General features: G+C 41.4%; 1 protein-coding gene and 1 pseudogene across 1 annotated transcript in view; both read left to right on the forward strand.

The window, feature by feature from the left end:
* The first annotated feature begins 9,080 nt into the window (after nt 1-9,080).
* LOC110300598 (CTP synthase 2 pseudogene) lies at nt 9,081-10,641 on the forward strand (annotated as a pseudogene).
* Nucleotides 10,642-12,939: 2,298 nt separating this feature from the next.
* The window catches only part of Asah1 (N-acylsphingosine amidohydrolase 1), a 32,962-nt gene continuing 23,998 nt past the window's right edge, over nt 12,940-21,903 (forward strand). Inside the window, exon 1 of the mRNA XM_021169553.3 lies at nt 12,940-13,202. Coding sequence (XP_021025212.1) covers nt 13,128-13,202 — 75 coding nt within the window. The 5' untranslated portion in view covers nt 12,940-13,127. The remainder of the gene's footprint in view (nt 13,203-21,903) is intronic.

Here is a 21,903-nt window from a genome sequence, read left to right on the forward strand (position 1 = left end):
AGAGAATGAGTCAGGGACAGTCAAAAGAAAGGAAGCCAGAGATGGAAGCCAGAGGCAATACGTAGCTTCTGATACAAGTCTTGTCAGACATGTTGAGATTGTGGACTTGACTGTAGTTACTGGGAGACTACTGAACATCAAGCAGTGATATCACATTTTCACTTTAAAAGATTATTCTGACAAGCTGAAGTGATGTATATTCAGTAAAGTTCTGGCACTTGGGAGACCAAGACAGGCAGACTTGTGTAAGTTCCAGGTCAGCCTAGTCTACATAGACTTCCAGATGAGCCAGTGCTACACAGTGAGACCCTGTGTCAGCAAATAAGCAAACACAAGAAGAGAGCTTATTCCGTCTGCATTTTAGAGTCTACAGCCATTCTACCGTGAATATGCCTAATCTTGTTGTCTACTTGCATTTTAGAGTATATTTTGAAGAGGAAAGTCCCAGAAGGAATTTATCATAGTGGTAGAAGCCAGAACTAGGGCAGCCTGGACTATAGTGTTGGCAACAAGCAATGGGATTGTTTAGATATGACCAACTACCTTAGTCCTTATGATTAAATGCAAGAGATCAAGAAAAGATCAGTCAGGGCAACTCCTGAATTTCCAGAAGCAGTAGTGTTTAATTTGTCAAATGAAGATTTGGAAAGGAGAAGGAAACTGACGAGTGCAGTTTTGTCTTGTTATAAATTATATATTAAATAGCATTGGAAAGAAGAGAATCTAGACACAGAAGACATGGGAGGAGATGAGATCAACTTAGAAAACATAGTAAGACGTGGAGACAGAGCAGTTGCCTTGGATTTGTAGCATGGCGTGTAGTTTATCATGGAAATGAGGTCAAAGAATGATTCAGAAACCAGCAGAGTAACAAAAGCCATAAAAGAGTTGAAGGAAGAGGGTATGGCTCATTTTGCCTTAATAAACTAGAAGACCTTCTAAAATGAAAATGGTCCTTTGTGCTACAGAACTCATGGGGCACCCTAGTGAGGGTATTTTTGGTAAAGTAATTGGTTTGATACCCAGATAAGGACGTGTTGATGGGTGGGGAGGAGGTGAGAAAATAGTTCTAACATTGATTCCACAGTTTTAATTTAAAAGAGCAAAAATAAATGCCAAATGGTTTTGTATTACCTCAACAGGTTAGCAAGCTTTGATTTTTCTATGTGAGAATATTTTAAATTCTACCTAACAATATCATCACTTTATTTTAAAATTCAAATAAGAATAATATAACAATAAAAAGTTAGTCCTCTGGAGAAGATGGTTGGTATTCTTCATCTGACATAGTGACCTGTAATATGATGTATGGGTAGACATGGACAATATTAGTTTATCTGTTTCTCCTCCTACAGGGGACATATAAAAATCTCCTGGTGATCTGATACTAATTCATGGCCCAGAGTTTGGTCATTTCTCACCTTTTTTTTTTTTTTTCTCTTTTGAGACACTGGGTATGCATGGGGGAGAGTAAGGTTAACAATAGGATTCAGAAGAGACTGTTTTCTTAGCATCCAAGAGTTCTGTTTATATTTTAATGCTTCAGTTACAACAGCAAAAGAAGAGTGGTTTCAGATGGAAAAGATAAGATCATAATTTATAGCACAGTGTTCCTGAAAGGGTGTAGCCAAGAACCCAGAAGACAGGTGAGAGGACTAGATTAAATGGGAAAGACAATGTCATCTTCACTCTAGCAAGGAGCAGAAACTATAAAAATAGGAATAGAATGTGGCAAAGAATTGGGTACAGTACATTATGTCTGATTTTTTAAAATGTTATTTATTTTTATCTCATGGGCATTGGTGTTTTGCCTGCATGTATGTCTTGTGTAAGGGTGTTAGATCCCATGTAATTACAATGACAGATAGCTATAAGCTGCCATGTCAGGGCTGGGAATTGAATCCAGGTCCTCTAGAAGAGCAGCCAGTGCTTTTAACCAGAGACAGCTCTCCAGCTCCATCATGATTTTTTCTCATATACATTTTATTAAATTTTTAGAACATGTCTTAGTTAAGGGTTCTATTGCTATAATAAAATATCATGACCATAAACAACTTGGGAAAGAAAGGGTTTATTTGGCTTACACTTCTACATCATTATCCATCACAGAAGAAAGTCAAGGCAGGCACTTAAGTATAGTTACCTGGAGGCTGGAACTGAAATAGAAGCCATGGAGGAACACTGCTTACTGGCTTGCTCCCCATGATTTGGTCAGCCTACTTTCTTATAGCTCCTGGGACCACCAATCTAGGGTTGGCATCACCCACAATGAGCTGGGCCCTCTCATATCAGACATCACAGAAAAAATGCACCACAGGCTTGTCTATAGGCAAATCTTATGGAGGCAACTTCTCAACTGAGAGGCCCTCTTCCAAATGACTGAAGCTTGTGTCAAGCTGCCACAAAGCTAGCCAGCACAAGCAAGATCCAGGACAGCCTTTACCTTCCTATATGGGATGACACTGAACTTCTGGTCCTTCTGATTCCATCTCCCAAGTGCCAGGGTTACAGGTACCTGGTTTATGTGGTTCTGAGGATCAAACCTAGGGCTTTGTGTACATTGGGCAAGAACTTTCCCAATTGTGCTATATACCAGATTACAAACTTTTAACAATATTTGATCTACTAAATAGAACTCAGCAGCCCAAGTGCATATATGTGAAGATAAAGATATCCGTGTTCATCCATTTGGAGTCTTACAGACTGGATAACAAAAAGACAGAAAACAAGAATGTTTAACATATTTGCAATTGAATGGCCACAGAATCTAAACCTAAGAGAAGAAGGTAGGAAACAGGCTTATGACCTTAGAAAGACCCATCCAAAACCAGGCATACCTGATAGTATAACTTAGAAGCTACAAAGTCTGTTTAAACTTCAGCGCAGTGGTTTGCATATGAGCTACTGTCTTCTATTTTTGTCTTTTCTCATTATATATAACTTTGCATGGGGATTGTATGGCTTACATAAGATTTTGTGATCTGGCCTGGCAATTTAGTGTAGTGACTAAGGGTACATACCTCAGAACTAGACAAACACCTCAGACTTGTCCCATTAGAGATTACAGCACCTACTTCATATCTATTGATCTCCAGTCAACTGAAAACCTAGAATGCAATCTATCAGTAATCCATTATTCATTGTTATTGTAGCTATTACTTGGTATATGATATGAACACAGTTATTTTAGTTAATTTATTAAATAACTATTCAGAAGCCATGCCAAATATTCAGAAAATATAGCAATTCACATCCATGCACACACACAACCAAGTCTGTGACCTCATGGATCTTACAATCTGGCTATAGGAAGATAGGCATTGGTCAAATAAGGAGGAAAATAGTAGGTAGTGATAACATTTAGCATTAGTCCATCAGTGCTGGGAAGCTGGGAAGCTAGGGTATACCTATAGGGTGATTGCTGCCTTATACATGACTGGATGGACCAATCCATTAGGAACACTTATTTGAATGTTTGAGTGAGCCACACGTATGTCTAGGACAGAACATGCTATAAGACTGGACAGTCAGTGTTAAGTCCCTCGCATGGACCATCCCTAACATGTCTGAAGCTCAGAAGGAAGGCTGAGATGGCTGGAGTCCCATGAAAACAGGACAAACTGTAGGATGAGCGATCAGAGAAGTAGCAGCAGCTAGCCAAACCAGAAGTGGGTTTATAGACCGTGGTAAGAGCACTGGCTTTTATTCTGAATAACAGGTAAGTAATGGATGGTTTAGAGCAGAGAAGAATGTAGTCCTTAGTATATGAATGATGGGTGATGGCAGGAATAATCCTTAGATAAGTGTAACCTAGACTGAGGCAATGGAGTGTACAGAAATGTTAGATTCTGGATTGCCGCAGACTGGCCTCAGTCGGTCCCTCAATCCGCGGGAGAATCAGGGTCCGGGTACAGGTGGGCAAGGAGTTGGCGAAAAGTGACAAGCAGACTCAAACACAAGGGAATGTTGTATCTGAATGTAATTTGTCAAAGTGAGCATCAGAATTACATATTACAGAAAACAAAAAAGTTAAGTGATATATTAACGTCATCCAAAGTACACTGAAGTTATGACACAAAACCAAAAATGCATTCAAAAAGACTGGCAGAAACCAGGCAATGTTTACAACTGAGATAAGATCTAAAGTCAGCTATTCACAGGAGCCAGGTGAAAGGTCTGATGCAATACTAATTATTGTTAAGCCCACCACCAGGGGTCCCTTAGTACATACCTACTCATGCTATTCCTCTGGGCCTAGTGAAGAACATGCACCAGGGGAGTTCCATACTACTCACCCTTTCATGAATAATACAATACTCCAGTTCCTCCTAAAACTACAGCCTTCCTTCTTCCTAGGCCATTGTAAATTCCTGTGTATGGGAGTGACTCGGCTATTGATCTAAGTATTTACTATGTAGACTAGCCCAGAGATTTCTAGCTCTATTCAAGTAAATTGTAATGCCTGATTTCTTTCACTGTCTCCCTTACAATCCTAGAGGTAATTCTGAATGTTACTGAATAGGTAACATTCTTACTGAATTCCAAGCCCAGGGTCAGCCCAATGACTGCCTAGGACATTGGAACTGGTGGAGGCTAATCTAACTTAGCTATATGTCAAAATCAATCCTTAAAGGCACTAATAATAAAACAGTATTGAAGGAAAGCACACAGATCTGTTCACTGACTAAAGCAAGGACAGATTTGGAGCATGAATTTTACAGGATGCCACGGTTCCAGGAGACTTAAGTTTCCATGAACTTTTTGCCTTGGGACTGCATCCAAGCTTTTGGGCCTGTCACAGTCACTGCTGGAGTGGGTGTGGCACTGGATATCATGCAGATCAAAGGTAAATCCAGTAAGATTTGCTGGTGTAGTAAATGTGTAACAAGAAAGATAAAGTCAAAGATGACCAAAAGATGTCTGTCGGAAGCATCACAGGACAATTGAATTGTTCCTTACTAAGGAAACTGGAGAAGTGATAATGTGTCACATTGCAGTTCATTTGTGCTGCTGCTGCTGCTGCCACCACAGAACTACTCAGGACTGGTTGATGAAGCTCAGCATTGTGGCCCAGATCTAAAGGCAGAACTGAGTACACTACCACAAGTTTAAGGCAAGCCTGGTCTATACAAGTTCCGGGCCAGCCTCAGCTACATTCCAAGACCCTGTCTCAACATCTCAACACACACAGTTTTACATACATATGTGTGTGTGTCTCTGTGTGTATGTGTGTATACATATATACATATACATATGAATTATATATACATATATGTTTATATAATTTTCTAGTAGTGAAAAGTCCACTACTAGAGCTCCAGTCTCAGACAAAGCCTCTTTACTGGATCCTCACATAGCTAAAGGCAAAAGAGGCCAAAGGCTGTGTGAATAGCCTCTTTTGAAACAATCATCTAAACATATTACTTCCAAGCAGGACTGTGGTGGCCCAAGCTTTAATCCCAACAGTCTGCGAGACAGAGGTAGGTGGGTCTCTGGAGGCCAGCCTGGTCTACACATCCAGTTCCAGGGACAGCCAGGCAACACAGAGAAACCCTGTCTAGGAAAAAAAAAAAAAGCCCCCCAAATCAAAAAGGAATCTACCTCCAAATGCCAGTTCATATGTTCAATCTAATCAAAACAATGGAAAATATGTAAAATATTTGAGTGGGAGCATTATTTTCTTTTTAGTTGTAAGCTTGAGGTTTGGCATTAGTGTGTTAACACTGTGTGTGTATCTTTGATAGCACCTATAGATCTGCTCTGTACATATAGTCAATGATAACTCTATACCCCATATATTAGTGCCAGTCATTTGCTGTGACTGGTTTTAGTTGTCATTCCAAGGTGACCTTCCTACTTCTTACTTTCCTGAGAAACAACTGAGAAATACACACAGCTATTAGATAGAGCTAAAGAACAACTGATTGTAGTGAAGCTGACCTGAGAGCTTAGAATTCATGGCGAAATGAGAGCTCATCTTATTTTCCTCTGGAGTGAATCTGTGCATTCAGTGACTTGACAAACACAGCTACATCCTGGGCACACAGCCAATAAGAGGGTGTGATGAGTAAGGGATGAAGCTGGAGCTGAGACAGCACCATTACCATCGGCAGCCTGGTGGCAAGGACTTCTATAAGCTTCCCCTCCTTGGTACTTTCTCTACTTGTCTTCAGGAGCTCTCCTTTCAAGGTGCTTTCTCTGGAACTTACAAGCCATCCTGTTACACTTGTATTTGTAAGAGTCCTGAGAGATCTGCCTATCTGGGAAGACATGGGCAAAGACAGCAACTATTTCTACTTCAGTTCTTGTCATCTAGGGCTATATGCAGTGAGCATATTTCTGAGGAAGGCACATGTAAATGAAAGAGCCAAGCAAAGGACCAGGTCATGCATGCACTATGTCTCTTACAACTAGCTGCCAATTATACAAGTCACTCCTCCCTTAGAGAGACGTGAATGGAAGAATTCTGAGGGGAAGGTCAAGTTCTCACCTCAAAATAGCTGATGTATGTCCTAAGCTCATACAATATGAGCAGTTCTGAGGGAAAGAATATAAAATTCAGCAAGATTCCTGAGTCAGTACAGGAACTAATATGCAGGCTCTATAGCTTTAAGTAGTCCTCATATGTTAGTTAGCAGGTAATACTTATTTCTCTGTGTACATCAGTTAGGTTACTCTTACCACCATAATTGAGCTTGCAAGCAAAGCAACTGGAGCCTTGTGATAAGGAGTCATAGGCTTTGTAATAAGGAGTAGAGTGGCTCATGGAAATACAGACTCCAGCTGTCAAGCAGGCTCAGGGATGGTTGATCTAACATTCTAACAATGCCACCAATGACCCAGTTTCTTTTATTTCCACCATGATGTCCACTGCTATCTATTTCATCTTAGGTGGCTCCCTTCAGGTTTGTGTCATGACTGCCAACAGCATTGGACTATAAACTTCCTCTTCTCTGTCCAGAGAAGGCAACTGCTTTGACTATACAGCACAAGCCTTGGGCTTCAAAACACAGATTGTTTGATACAAGTGTCTGAGTTAAGACCTAAGCCAAGCATTTCAGGGAGAAGAACAGAGTAATCTTAAATGTCTTAGGTCAGTCAGGGCCCAAATAAGGTTAGGTCTCATTCCCACCCTGTTGCTGCCACATGACAGAACTGGAGCTGAGCTCTGTGAAACACCCACAATATAAGCCGAAGAGTAGACTCCTCACACTTGAATTAAGTGCGCAGTCGTTACTGAGAGAGTAAATTTTATTACAAATGCACTAGAAGCAATTTGCTGAAGCATCAGGTAGCAAGGTATAAACATTTATGTAATATAATATGTTATATAAAGTTAGAATAGTTTACGTATTGTAGGATTTAAGTTGAAAAGAGCCCTCAGGCCTAGGGGTGTAGCTCAATGGCCTGTGTTTAAAATGTACAAGGTTTTAGCACAACATGAAAAAATAAATGAGAATATCCTGGTCAGAAGTATACCTCATTTAGGAAAAAGTAAAATAGGACAGGATTTTTTTTAAATGGTGCTTCAAATATAACATATATGAGTTGCCATTGACTCACTACAACTTCACAGTGCTTCACAAAGAAATAAGGATTTAGTACAAGCGGAAAGGTAATTGTTATAACTTTCTTTTGACATTAATAGAGGGACAATTAGATTAATTGTGAACATTAAATTTTTAGCTTTGTAACAAAACACTACTGCTTTATTTCAAGCTGGGGTAATATTTTACATTTTTTAAATCTAAAACTAAAAAAAAAAAAAAACAAGTAATCCTGGGTGTGGTAAAGCAACTAGAAGAAATAAAATTAATAATTTTATATGACCTCTGATTTTCTATTTTTATCTCTTATCACCTTTATTCTTTCCCGGAAGACAGAAAAAAAAAATCTCTTAAAACACATGCAACATTTTAAATGTACTAGGGCTTTTAAAATTAAGTATAATTAATTTATTTGCTATCATGACAGACAGTCTCACAGGCTTACTACAAAGCTACAGTGCTGAAGACTTAGGGTGTCAGGTGTGTAAAACATACCCAGTTCCTCTAGACTTTTTAAGAAACATATACTTAAATGTGGTAAATTATTCTGTTAATTCTATTAATAAATAATTCTATTTATTTTTCAAACTGAAATATTATCTCCATATTTCTTACTTTCTACTACAAACTGTTGTACTTAATCTGTATTAAATCAAGTTGTACTTCTGAGTTTGTGGTATATTCATTTAGGGTGGGTGACTGGTTACAATTATTTAAAATCAATATTCCACCTGGGGAACATAGGAACTTTCCGTAGGAGATTCAGAAGTCTATGGCTTGTCAAGAACTTCAGCTATCCCTATAAACAATTTCAATACTTACACTGACTTTCAAATACTAAACAGTTTATCCAATCCTCAGACTTGATACATCTTTGGAGAGTTTAAATCACCTTTTCTATACACATAATCATTCACAAATACATTTAAATATCATCTCTCTAAATATATCAGTATGCTTAAACTCCTGTAAAGTTTCCTATAACCACACATCTTGATTTGACTTTCTGTAGCACTGGGAATTGAGTAAATTTTTAAAAAGGTTAGACACCTGTAATATTAGCAACTTGAAAGGCTGAGTGAATTCTAGTCCAACCTAGTGAGACCTCGCCTCAAAATGTAAGAGGAGGGCTAGAAGTCATCAATGTGAACTTTTGTAGCATTTGCAAAGCCCTATGTTCACTGCACACTCAAAAAAATAAAAGCTATGTGTCTGTGTTTGTGTGTGTGCGTGCACACATATTGTGGTGAGGCAAGACGTACATAATATGATATACTATTAAGGAAGTAGATTTAAGTTTTAATTTGTCTGAAAAGAAAAGAATCAACGTGTATAGTAGGTTTTGAAAGTTATTTATATGAAGATGGTATATAAGGTTATCATGCCAGGCTTCCCACAGTGTATGTGTGTGTGTGTGTTTCCTGTATGTATGTCTGTACCATGTCTATGTAGTGACTTCAGAAGCCAGAAGCGGGCAACCCCTGGGGCTGGTGTTACCATGCACTTGTGAACAGCCATGTGTGTGCTCTGGGAGGCACCATTGGAGACATTGAAGGAATGGCATTTGCGGAAGCATTCCGACAGTTCCAGTTTAAAGCCAAGAGAGAGAATTTCTATAATATTCATGTCAGCCTTGTGCCACAGCCCAGTGCTACTGGAGAACAAAAAACCAAGCCCACACAAAACAGTGTCCGTGCGCTGAGAGGGTTGGGCTTGTCTCCGGATCTGATCGTCTGCCACAGTTCAACACCCATTGAGATGGCTGTGAAGGAGAAGATTTCTATGTTTTGTCACGTGAACCCTGAACAGGTCATCTGTATCCATGATGTTTCTTCCATCTACCGAGTGCCTCTCCTTTTGGAGGAGCAAGGTATGGTTAAATATTTCCAAGAGAGATTGGGCCTGCCCATCAATGATTGTTCAAGTAATTTGCTTTTCAAATGGAAAGCCACGGCTGACAGGTATGAGAGACTGCAGAAAATGTGTTCCATAGCCCTGGTCGGTAAATACACCAAACTCAGGGACTGCCAAACCTCTGTGTGAAAGCACTGGAGCACTCAGCCTTGGCCACCAACCACAAGTTGAACCTGATGTACATAGACTCCATTGATCTGGAGCCAGTCACCAAAGCCGAGGATCCTGGGAAATTCCATGAAGCTTGGCGGAAGCTGTGCTTAGCTGATGGTATTCTTGTGCCCGGAGGGTTTGGAATCCGAGGAACATTGGGAAAACTCCAGGCATTTTCGAGGGCAAGGACAAAGAAGATTCCAGTCTGGGAATTTGCCTTGGGATGCAACTGGCAGTGATTGAGTTTGCAAGAAACTGCCTGAACTTGAAAGATGCTAATTATACAGAATTTGAGCCAAACACTCCAGTCCCATTGGTAGTTGATATGCCTGAACACAACCCTGGCGATTTGGGAGGAACAATGAGACTGGGGTTAAGACGAACTGTTTTCACAACTGAAAACTCCATACTGAAGAAGCTTTATGGTGATGTTCCTTACATAGAAGAAAGACACCGACATCGGTATGAGGTGAACCCTAACCTGATCAACCAATTTGAAAATAAAGACCTTTGTTTTGTCGGTGAGGATGTAGATGGGAAGAGGATGGAAATTGTTGAGTTGACAAGTCATCCATATTTCATTGGTGTCCAGTTCCATCCTGAGTGTTCCTCTAGGCCAATGAAGCCTTCCCCTCCATACCTGGGGCTCTTACTTGCAGCAACAGGGAATCTGAATGCCCATCTGCAGCAGATGAGCAAGCTGCCATACAGTGATGGATACAGTGATGCCAGCGATGACAGCTTTCCAGAGGCAAAGCTTGCTGAACTAGATCTCAACTGAAGCTCTTTCTTGCCTCAGGAATAGCAGAAGCTACCTAAGAGGCCTCTGAAGTCATTATACGTAAGATGAAAGAATTGTCTGAAGAAACCACCACACTGTTCCCTAGACATGGGCTGTGAAGATTCAAAGAGAATCTGAAAATGTTTACTTCATGAAACAGAACCAAAGGGATCCTTTTCTTTTCCCTCCAGAGGCAGCCTGTAGTATTCACACATTTCTATACTTAATTAAACACAATTCAGCAGCAAAAAAAAAAAAAAGGTTATCATGCCAATTCATGTGAACTTTCTTTACAAAGCATCTAAGTTTGTTAGATCAACTAACTACAAAATACTATTTCATAAATAAAAGATATGTTTGGTGACATGTTGAAAATGCTCTCAATAGTAACTTAGGTGAATTAATCAATTAGCCATTTGATATGGTAATTGATATGTAAAATTGGGATACTCTACTTCTGATAGACTTACTTTAAACTTCATAGTAATTCAGCAGGCTCATCATTGACCATATGTATTCAACATTCTAAATATTCCCAGAGGAAAGGCCCAGTCCTTACAGCGGCTCTTGTCTTCAATTTGCTTTGCTTCCTTTATCTCTGACCTAACTTATTTCTCCCTCCTTCCTCAGAGGCCGCCACGTGGGCTTTTCTAGTGTAGCTGAACATACTGTACACTTTAAAAAAATAACAATCTTGTCTTTTAGATTTCTGTCTAATGTCCTTGGTTTTTTGTTACTATTTTGTTTTATCTCCTAAAAATGCTTTCATTTTGAAAACATTTAAAAGGATATACATTATTTTCTCAGTTTTTGGTTAGCATGAAGAAATGAGCATGAAAGTCTTAAAGTAGCTGAACTTAGTACTATAATTTAAAAAACCAAGTCGTAGCATTTCACTTGCTAAAGATGTGTTAACTTATACATAAAACATGAAATGTATAGTTATGCAGGACAGCATAATGCTTTGATGTGTAATCTGCAAAGTGTAATCTTTACACCAGATTAAGCATAACTCTTGAAACATTTATCATTTTATGATACAAAGCTTTTGTTCAGTCACAGTCGCCCTATTCTGCCTTTGCACTACAGATACCCTGTCTCCCTCCAGGATGCTTTCCTGAGCATCCGTCAGACTAAGTCTACCACTTACTGTCCAGACCTCCTCTTTTCAATCATGTCTTCCCTGCCTGGATGTTAAAAATTCCAATCCCCTTCCTAGCTTCTACATTCTTCTACTCCTTGCCGGACCTTGCTCCCCCCCCCCCCCACCCCCAACATTTACAGTCTTTTGCTTGCTATTTTACAGACGAACCTCATATGCCTGGTGTTTGCTATTTCCCATCTAGTAAGTTTCATAAGGGAAGAACTTTGTGTCTTTTTTTTGCTTCCTCAAACCCTGCATCAGAGACCTGATATATTCTGTCTTGTTTTATTTTGGAGATGAAATCTTGCTATCTTGTCTAGGCAGGTTTGAAACCCCAGAGTCAGTGACTGAAGATAGCTTTCTGCCTCAGGTCGCTGTCTAAAACAGTCCTCAGTGTCCCCCTTCAAAAAGTAAGTATTTTCCAATCTTGCTTACCTAAGATTCTGTTTCTTAATCCTGGGCTGTGTATCAACATCTAAACTTCCTTAAAAAAAAAAAAAAAACAACCAAACAAACAAAGAAACAAACAAAAAAACAACTTATTTATCATTTGCCTCCAAATTTAGGTGGTTTTACACCAAAAAGGAAAAATACTCGGATCCCCAGCACAGGGGTCGGGGGTGAGAATTAAAATAGGATTTTAATGGTCCTGGGTGAGTTTTATAGAAGCATTTCTTAAAGCGCCCCCAAACTTCTTGAGATGCCTGTTGTCGAAGCAGAAAATGTAAATCCAGAAGGCATTTTTTCCTGTTGGAGTCTAGGTAACTCACCCTATTATGGAGAGCCTTGTCCAAGGATGATGTAAAAGCCAAGCAAGTATTTCACTTTTATCTGCTTTTCAAAGTAGACTATGAAGATACCAAGTACCTGTCCTAGGTTTAGGTCATCTGGACCAACTGGCTTCTCACAAGCTAAAGGAAAACAGGAGTTGAGTAACGCGACAAATACATCGATGAAGGTCCCACCCCTTCAACCTCTCCAACCCGGGACATAACAGCAAGAAACTAAAATCTAAATCCTAGGATTTAGCAGTGCCTTATCTTAAGTACCTAGAGTACCAGAGAGATGAAACTTCTGACCCTGACACTTTGTCCTCTCTGGTTGTGATCCCTCGGGCAGGATGGATGGACTGAGTGACTCACTTGGAGCCAGCCTTCCCCAGAAGGCAAACTGGGTCTGACGTTATGCTGTCCCTTTGGTGGGCTCAGGAACCGCAACGCCTAGGAGCCAACCTCTCCGGAGTCAGTGGGTGTGCGCCCTCAGGAATCCTCCAGCACCTGCGTCTAGCCCGGGCCCCCGCGCTCGGAAAGAGTGAAGGCCAGAGGAAAACTGGAAGCCCCGCCCCGGGGTGCGGCTAAGGCTGGACTAAACCACTGCGTGGCGTGCTGGGGGCGCAGCCCCTCTCGGCCCTGTGCGCGGACTCCGCTCTAGGGACTCGGCCCGGCGCCTCCATGACTGGCGTGTCCCCTGCCGTGCATGGTGTGGCCCGGGGTCGCTGATCACGCGTCGGGGTGCGGCCTTCTGGTGGAGGTGGTCCCTGCTGCAGCTGCTGCTAGAGTCCCTCGGAGCGGCGCTTGCAGCTGGGAAGATGCGGGGCCAAAGCCTTCTCACCTGGGTCCTAGCCGCGGCAGTCACCTGCGCCCAGGCACAGGATGTGCCGCCGGTGGGTGAGCTCCAGCCGAGGCACAGATGGGGTTGCAGGCGCGGGCTCAGGGGGAGGTGGGCACAGCTGTGGCGGGGCGGGTGAGGGACAGCTGCTCGCGGTCTGTATCTTCCATGGGGCGTCCCGGGTACTCTGGTTCGGTCCCGTGGAGTATAGGTCCAAATGTGGCTTGTGAACCCCGGGCGAAGTGGCTTTGGTGCTGTATGGACCGAGTACACATTTTAGGGAAGTTCTAACTTTCATGAACGACTGGGTAGGACTCACGCATTCTCCAATCTTATATTTGAGATTACCAGCTACTGTAGGCGGAACTCTCCAGGGAAAAGGCTAATGATTGACTGGTGGCCTTAGTATATTCTGCCTGGTTACCTAGCGCTTTTTCCTGAAGAAACCATCGCAGGAAGCTATGGGTCACATGCAGTCTTAGCCCAGATGATGGGAACCCCCCCCCCGCCACACCCCGCCCCCCTAAGAAGGCTGTACTGGCTGTGGCCTTCACGCCTAGGCATGGAATGTCCGGCTGTCCCGTGGTGCTGCTCGACCAAGTCACAATGCCACAGACTTTATCCGCAAGAGACCGTGAGGAACTAACATGATTCTTGTATTTAATAGAAGAGGAAGTATAGCCCTGGAGTGAAAAATGTAGCCAGAGGTCACATAGTTGTTCCCACAAACATTTCTAAGTTCAGCATCTAGGTCGAAGCCCAACAGCGATATTTCATATATCGATTTTATAAAGGCTATAGAATTGAAGACTGTTTTGTTGCCAGATTTGATAACTAGGAACCTGGATGCACCTTACCTGTGCCAGATGACAAGATGTTGAAAAGAGGCAAGACATTGGAAATGGGAGCAGCAGGAGTTCTTTTAATTTTATTCCTAGAAGGAGAAATGCTTTTTTTGAATTTAAAAGAGAGAGAGAGTATTAGCCAGCCACTGGAATATATACTTAGTAGATAAAAGTAGAATACACAACAGGGCAGAGGGTGGCACACGCCTTTAATCCCAGCACTTGGAAGGTAGAGGTAGACGAATGTTCTAGGACAACAGTGGACACACAGAGAAACCTTGTCTGAAAAACACAACACAACACAAAGTAGAATGCAGAATGGTATACAGAGTAATTTCAGTGACCAAACCCACATAGTATGTACAAAAGATGGAAGGAAGAGCAAAGAGTTTGCTTTAGTGTAGATAAAGAATTGATTTACCAAACTTGGTTGGGATTGTAAGAATTGTTGAAGAATTTTGCAATTTGATAGCCTGTGCCTTTTTGCCCAAAGATTACCAAAGGACACATAATGGTTGTGCAAATTAGGTCTAGTGTTTGATGTGAGGGACTGATATAGACCTTTTCAACCATGGGTTAAGTAACAACAAATTCTAAACAAAATACTTAGATGTTTTGAGCTTAACCCAGGATTTGTTGTAGAGTGTAGAAGCAGAACATCCTTTGCCTTAGCAAGAGATGCTGTTCTGAGTTACACAGTGTGTAACTCTTTATCAGTGTGTAGACACAATCATGATACAAGCTGGCTTTGTCTCACTTTAATGTCTCTGAGAAACTTAATTCCTGTTTGTGTCCAAGAGCAGAACACGAGTCCATGGGGTCCTTCCTATAGGCCTGTAAGGTGTTAATGTGCAGCTGTGAACTCAGAGCACTTTCATGTCCTGAGAGCTGGTTTTTTGTGTGTGTTTGCTTTTATTCTTTCTTGATACTTTGTTTTTAAATGAAGATATCTTGTTGTTTGTTTCTTTATTTGGTTTTGTTTGGGGGGGGGTTGTTTGTTTGTTTTTGTTTTTGTTTTCCCAGTGCTAGAGTGCTCACCCAGGACCTTACACATACTGGGCAAACTGGTCCTTTTTTTTTTTTTTCTTTTCTGGTTTTTTCGAGACAGGGTTTCTCTGTGTAGCCCTGGCTGTCCTAGAACTCACTCTGTAGACTAGACTGGTCTCGAACTCAGAAATCCGCCTGCCTCTGCCTCCCAAGTGCTGAGATTAAAGGCGTGCACCACCACTGCTTGGCTGGCAAACGGTTCTTAACACTGAGTTATATCACTAGCCCAAGCAAAATATTTCATTGTTTCAAAATATGAAAAATTAATAACCCTTCAATTGATTTAATGATTTTTACTCAGAACAGTGGATATCAAAATCTAGTCAGTCTACTGATAATCTGATTGGAAAAGTGTTTGCACAGGTCTTAACTGAAATGAGAAAAAAATAAGAGTAAAACAAAAATAGTAACTTTCCTTATATTTTGGTTTTATGGCCTTTTTATTGTTATTGAACTTTTCTCTCGTTAAAATGACAAAGTCAGGTGTTACATGGAGAGAACTTATTTTGTTTTGAAATCTTCGCTTACAAAATAAAAATTGGGACCCTTTTTGAGTGGAGGCACTGTTAAAATTTTCACTGCTCTTGAAGATATTGGGACCCAGTTTTCAAAAGGCCCTTTAAGAGCTGCCTGGAAGCCTGGGGACCTTGTTTTCTGACAGAATGGAAGGCAGTTATTTTGGGGGGTTTTGTTGACTTGTTTGATTGTTTTTTGTTTTTTAGCTTGAATCATTATATGAATAATAAACTAAACGGTTTATTGTAGTGTAGCCTTGTGGTAACCAAATATATTTCAAAATGACCTTTGATAGGTGTGGATAAGGACAAGCTTCAAATGACAAAAGAGTTATTTCGTTTGGAACATTGACTAAGCGTTTTAGTTTTATGTTGGAGGCTTTTTTCAGTATAAGTAATTGAAGGTGATCTTAAGTTATTCTTCACTATTCCATCTATGAAGAGTTCATTAAGATATACTGTACAGAGAAAAGTAGCTAGTAGAGGAAAATCCAGAAAATGATCTGGGATATTGGGAGTCTAGGCATAATGGGAATCTTTGAAGCCACTGGAGCAGATAAGCTTTTCTATGAAAAGTATAAATGAGAAAATGAGAAGCAGCCAAAAGCTGAGTGAGTTTCCCATGTGTGTGCCAAGTAAAGAAGAGGCCAGCAAAGTTAATGCCACAGCCCAAATGGGCAAGTTCCCATGGCAGGACGGGCAAGGAAGGGATCGAGAGGATTACTGTTAAATACCGTTGAGAATGGAGTGTCCATCTGCTGGCGACTGGAAGCTACTTGTAGGTAGTACAGTGACAGAAAGGCAATGCAGCAGGATGAGGAGTGATGGGAAGGAAAAGACCTGCAGAGAGAGAAATGACCACATTCTCGGTCATAGACCCGAGCAGAGCCAGAAGTGTGACTGAACACATGGTTGTGTAATGAATTGTTAAAACGAACTGATGTCAGCTACAGATATGTGTGGTGAAACTGTTGGCAGTGACTTTCACAAAGCTTCCATTAATCTCATAAGCCCTAGATGATTTTATCCATATTGCTGGACTACAAAGGAAAGAATACACAGGCATAATCTGTCCTTTTAACTAAGTGCTATCCCAGAGTACTTCCCACACACTAGCATTGAGTCAGCCAACAAGATAAACTAGGCTCAGGCCCTCTTGGGTGGTTGATTCACCTATTTATTTAAATACCAATAGCTTAGTAGGTTGCATCCAGTTAAATCCCAGAAGACATGAGAGCAACCATGTCTTCATCTAGATTGTGTTTGTGAGAAACTTCCCCTTATCTTCAGTAAGAGTCAATCATGTAACCCTGCCTGTCCTCCAACTGGAGATCCTTCTTCAGCCTTCCTGGTGCTAAGCTTACAGGCACACACTACTGAGTCAGATTTAAAATGTTGTGTATATAATTAGAACCCTACATTTCATTGAGGTTCTCACTCCTCTTGTAGGATTCAAATATATAAAGGACAAAGTTTGCTACTGTTGAAAAATGTGTAACATTCACTGATTCCTTAATGAAATAATTTTCACTTGGTGTGTTATTTGTATTTAAAACCATGTTTTTAAATCTTAATTAGTGTGTGTGTGTGTGTGTGTGTGTGTGTGTGTGTGTGTGTAGAAGGTCAGAGGGGTGTCAGATCACCTAGAACTGGAGTTGCAGGCATCTGTGAGTTGCCTGGCTATGGATGCTGGGGATCACACTGAGGTCTTCTGAAAGAACAGTATGTGCTGTTAACGATTGACTGACTACTGAGCCTTCTCTCCAGCCCTGTGTTATTTTTATACGTGTGTTATATTCAGTAATGAAACTTTCCCTTAATGGCTATGAAGGACATAAAGACTGATAATTTTGAATAGATTTTAGATTTATTTATCAAATAAGAAGAAACTGCACTGCCAGCTGAACTCTTGATCTACATTTTTTTGCCCCCCCCCCCCCCATTTTAAATACATTGAAACATCGTTTTTCTTTGTCTTCGCAACATAAAAAGGGGCTTTCTGGAGGTGGGGATGGGGAGAAGTGAGACATTGAGATTCTATTTGGGATTTTGTTTTTCCAAGATAAGGTTACTCTGCTTAGCCCTGGCTGTCTTAGAACTCTCTCTATAGACCAGGCTGGCCTTGAACTCAGAGATCTGCCTGCCTCTGCCTCCCAAGTACTAGTATTAAAGCCATGAGCCACCACCTGGCTTGGGAGTCTAAATTTCATTTTTTTTCTCCTGTAACAAGGTAGCATAATATAGTGACAGACTACAAATATTGTACTTGTCTATTTAAAATGTTCCTGCCTTGCTAAACTTGTCTTTTATTAAAACCATCCCTGAGGCCCCTTGGTATTGCAAACTGTATATGCCCCAGTACAGGGGAATGCCAAGGCCAAGAAGTGGGAGTGGGTGGGTAGGGGAGCAGGGCGGAGGGAGGGTATAGGGAACTTTCGGGATAGCATTTGAAATGTATATAAAGAAAATATCTAATTAAAAAAAAAAAAACAAGAAACAACAAAACATCCCTAGTTGAATTTGGGAATAATCAGAGACCTTAAACAGTGAATGAGATGAGTCCAATTCTATTTCAGTGCTGTGCACAAGTTTTGAGGGTGGTGGTCCCTTGAAGAAGCCGTTGTGACTGAGAAGGTGCCTCTCATGAGTCCCCAGACTAGCCTTCCATTTAAATGACTTCCATGTGGGGACCTTGTGAGGGACTGAGATACCAAGGTCTGTGGCTGCCTGCCTTCCTTTCTTTCTCTCTCTTTCCCTCTTTCTTTCTTTCTTTCTTTCTTTCTTTCTTTCTTTCTTTCTTTCTTTCTTTCTTTCTTTCTTTTTCTTCCTTCCTTCCTTCCTTCCTTCCTTCCTTTTTTCCCTCTCTCTCTCTCTCTCTTTCTTTCTTTCTTTCTTTCTTTCTTTCTTCCTTCCTTCTTTCCTTTCTTTCCCTCTCTCTCTCTCTCTCTCTTTCTTTCTTTCTTTCTTTCTTTCTTTCTCTTTTTTACTTGTGTTCATGTTTTATTCTTACAGACATACTCTGACTTCTCTTAAAGTCATATAAATCTTTGGCTCTTTGTTTTGGGAACCAGCTCGTATGTCATTTTCGTGAGTGATTATAGCAGCCCACATTACTATAGCCCTCAGCTGTGACTCCCACATGTAGCATTGCCTGGTTGCTTTTCAGATCTTACCACTTGGACAGGTCATCTTATTTCCTGAACACCCGACTGACCACTTTCAATTTCTCTCTGAGGTGTTCAATAAGAGATGTGAGTGTGGTTTGGTTTTATTTTAGCTTTGGATCCCATGTCATGTAAATGTAATGAGAAGGTGATAGTAGTCATTGTGTTTCATTATTTACTTAATTGAGTCTGGTTACCGTGGAAAGACCTGAACTCTATGCAGATTATTCTTTTAGGGATCAAACTGAAGCACTGTGTGTGTGTGTGTGTGTGTGTGTGTGTGTACGCCAAAGGTTGGCATGTCTTACCTATTGTTTCCACCTTACTTGAGACAAACTCTCCCATGAACCATTTAGCTGTATTGGCCAGGAAGCCATCAGGTATGTCCTCTTTCTATGAACTGTTGCCTCTGGGGCAACAGATGTGTGCCACCATGCCTGGTTCTCTTGGTATGGGCTGGAGATTCAAACCCAGCTCTCATGCCTGAGCAGCAAACACTAAACTGGCTCCCCAACCCCTAAAGCACTGCTTTTACGGTTGTGCCATAGGAAGCCATGACAGCAGCAGGTGAAGCCCTGAACTCGGATTCCGTCCACCACTAATGGAGCTCAGCCCAGCATTCTGAACATGACCATACAATTCCCAGTTAACTTGAAACTGAGCAAAAGGAAAGAAACAGGATGTTTGTATATCGAGTCATATTTTCTAATATTTATTTTTATATATGTGTATGGATGCCATATAAGTGAGGGTGCCCTCAGAGGCCAGAAAGAGGGTCTTAGATACCCTGGAGGCTCAGCTACAGGTAGTTGTCAGTCACCTAACTTGGGTTCTGGGAAGTATACTTGGGTCTTCCACAAGAGCGTTGTGCATGCTTAGCTCCCAAGCCATCCAGTTCTCAGGTCTAGTGTAATCCTAACCAAGTTTGGATAGTTAGAAGAAAGGTATGTTGCTCATGGTAATAGAAGTAAGAGTTGGCACTGGTAAACCTAGTAATTAGTAAATCACCTTACTAAATGATTTGCTTCTATTTTGGTTATTTTCTGTGGATGGGTGGTTTGCCTGCGTATGTGTTGGTGTACCACACAGGTGTAGTGCTTACGGAAGCCAGAGAGTACGTCAGATCCCCTGGAACTGCAGTTGCAGATGGTAGTGAGCTGCCATGTGGGTGCTGGGAAGCTGGGTCCTCTGGAAGGGCAGCCAGTGCTCTTCACCTCTGAGCCATCTCTCCAGCCCCACTAAATGATGTTTTGAAAGTTCGTATTTGTGGTTGAAGACTTTCTTGAATGTAGTACTACTTTTACAGTTACCAACCTCAATCTTATTAAACAAGGACTAGTGAATTTGGAGCACATATCCTTCACTGTAGTGACAATTTCATTTTTTTGTTGGTTTTTTTTTCAGTCTCTCTCTCTCTTTGTGTGTGTGTGTGTGTGTGTGTGTGTGTGTGTGTGTGTATTTGACTGTAGGCACACGCACGCCTTCTCTCATGTGGAGGTCAGAGGACAGCCCTGGTTGTTGGTCCTCACCTTACATCTTGCGGCTTGAGATCAGGTCACTATCTTTCCCCTGCACATCCCTGCTGCAGCTCGGAAGCTTCCAGGGATTTTCCTGCTTTTGTCTTCCATCTCCCTGTAGACTACTGGAGTTGCAGCCCCTTGTGCTTCATGCTCTGCTTTGCGTGTGCGAGGGGTCTGGGAATTCTGACTCAGGTCCTCCCAGCTGTGTTCCCTGATGGAGCTTTCCCTCACTGAACTGTCTCCCCTAGCTCCCCTTCCTTCTTCCTGTGACTGGAGACAGGACTCACAGCCAGCCTGCTTTGAACTCAGTATGTCCTGACGAAGGCCTTAAACTCCTGATCTTCCTGCCTACCCCTCCCAAATGCTAGGAGTGCAGGTGTGCGCCATCTCACCCTGCTTGCAAGGGCTCTTGCTGCCTTAAAAGAATTCCAGGTAATGGTAATTTCAAACTTTTAAAATTGCCAGAGACTCATTCTCTGAAAGTTCTCCATGTATTGTGAAGTAAAATACATGCTAAAGAATAAATATTTGGGGATATATATATATATATATATATATATATATGGTATACATGGGTAAAGAAAATGGGGTCCTGTGGGCAGGCTCCTAGTCCATTCCTTCTCCAGTCCCCTCCCCAAGATCTGCCACCTGCAGTTGTTTCTGCTCTTACCTGATAGATGATTACATGCTCAGGAGTCATCACCAGTACCTCCTGGCACACGAGTTGTTTACACCTGACCTTTGATTGTGGCGGACTAGGTCAAAGACTACAGGTATCATTGTGGTGATACATGGGGCACTTAAAATTAATGTTATCTATGTATTGATATTGGTGACGTAGTATACTATATGTATCTGAATTAATTAGGTTCAGGTGTTGCCTATCTCATGCGCAAAGATGGATAAAGAGCTTACTTCCCACTGTTATTGTCTTCCTAATTGCTCTGTGGAGATAGCCCTCATGAAATACAGCTCACCATTAAAAGTATACAACTAGGAGGACTGAGATAATGGCTCAGTGGTTAAGCACTTGCCACGAAACTGTGAGGACCAGAGTTCAGGACTCAGAAATCCATGTAAATGCTAAGTGGGTGAGGTAACCATCATGCAGAATTCTCAGGCTCTGAAAGTGGAGACGGGGCTGGGGAAGTGCTTGGTGGGTAGGAACACTCACTGTAACAATATCAGGACTAGAACTCAGATGCCCAGAACCCATGTGAAAAGACAGGTGTGGCCGTGTGCACACAGAATCCCACCACTCAGGTAGAGATAGGAGGATTGCTGGGGCCAAAACACAGCTTTCCAGGTTTGCAGAAGACCTTTTCTCAAAGGAGTGTGATAGAACAGGACATTCATACAGTGTCCTCGCCTGGCCTTCACAGTGGATGTGTGTGTGTGTGTGTACATGTGTATATCACACACACACAAACAATAAAACAGATTCAGCATAGTCCCAGAACTGTACAGTCAACACTGCTATCTAGCTTAGAACAGTTACCCCCTAGGAGGAAAACCTCCACATTTATATATTTCCAACTTCCAGCCTTAAACAACCACTAGCAGAACCTCTCTCTATAGACTTAACCATTCTGCTCTTTGTGACTGGCATCTTCTACTTGATATAGCTGTTTTATGGTTCTTCTTTCCTAAAGCTTATATCAGTTC

This window comes from Mus caroli, unplaced genomic scaffold (genome assembly GCF_978045245.1).
Source record: "Mus caroli unplaced genomic scaffold, Mus_caroli_1 scaffold_10, whole genome shotgun sequence".
Lineage (NCBI taxonomy): Eukaryota > Metazoa > Chordata > Mammalia > Rodentia > Muridae > Mus > Mus caroli.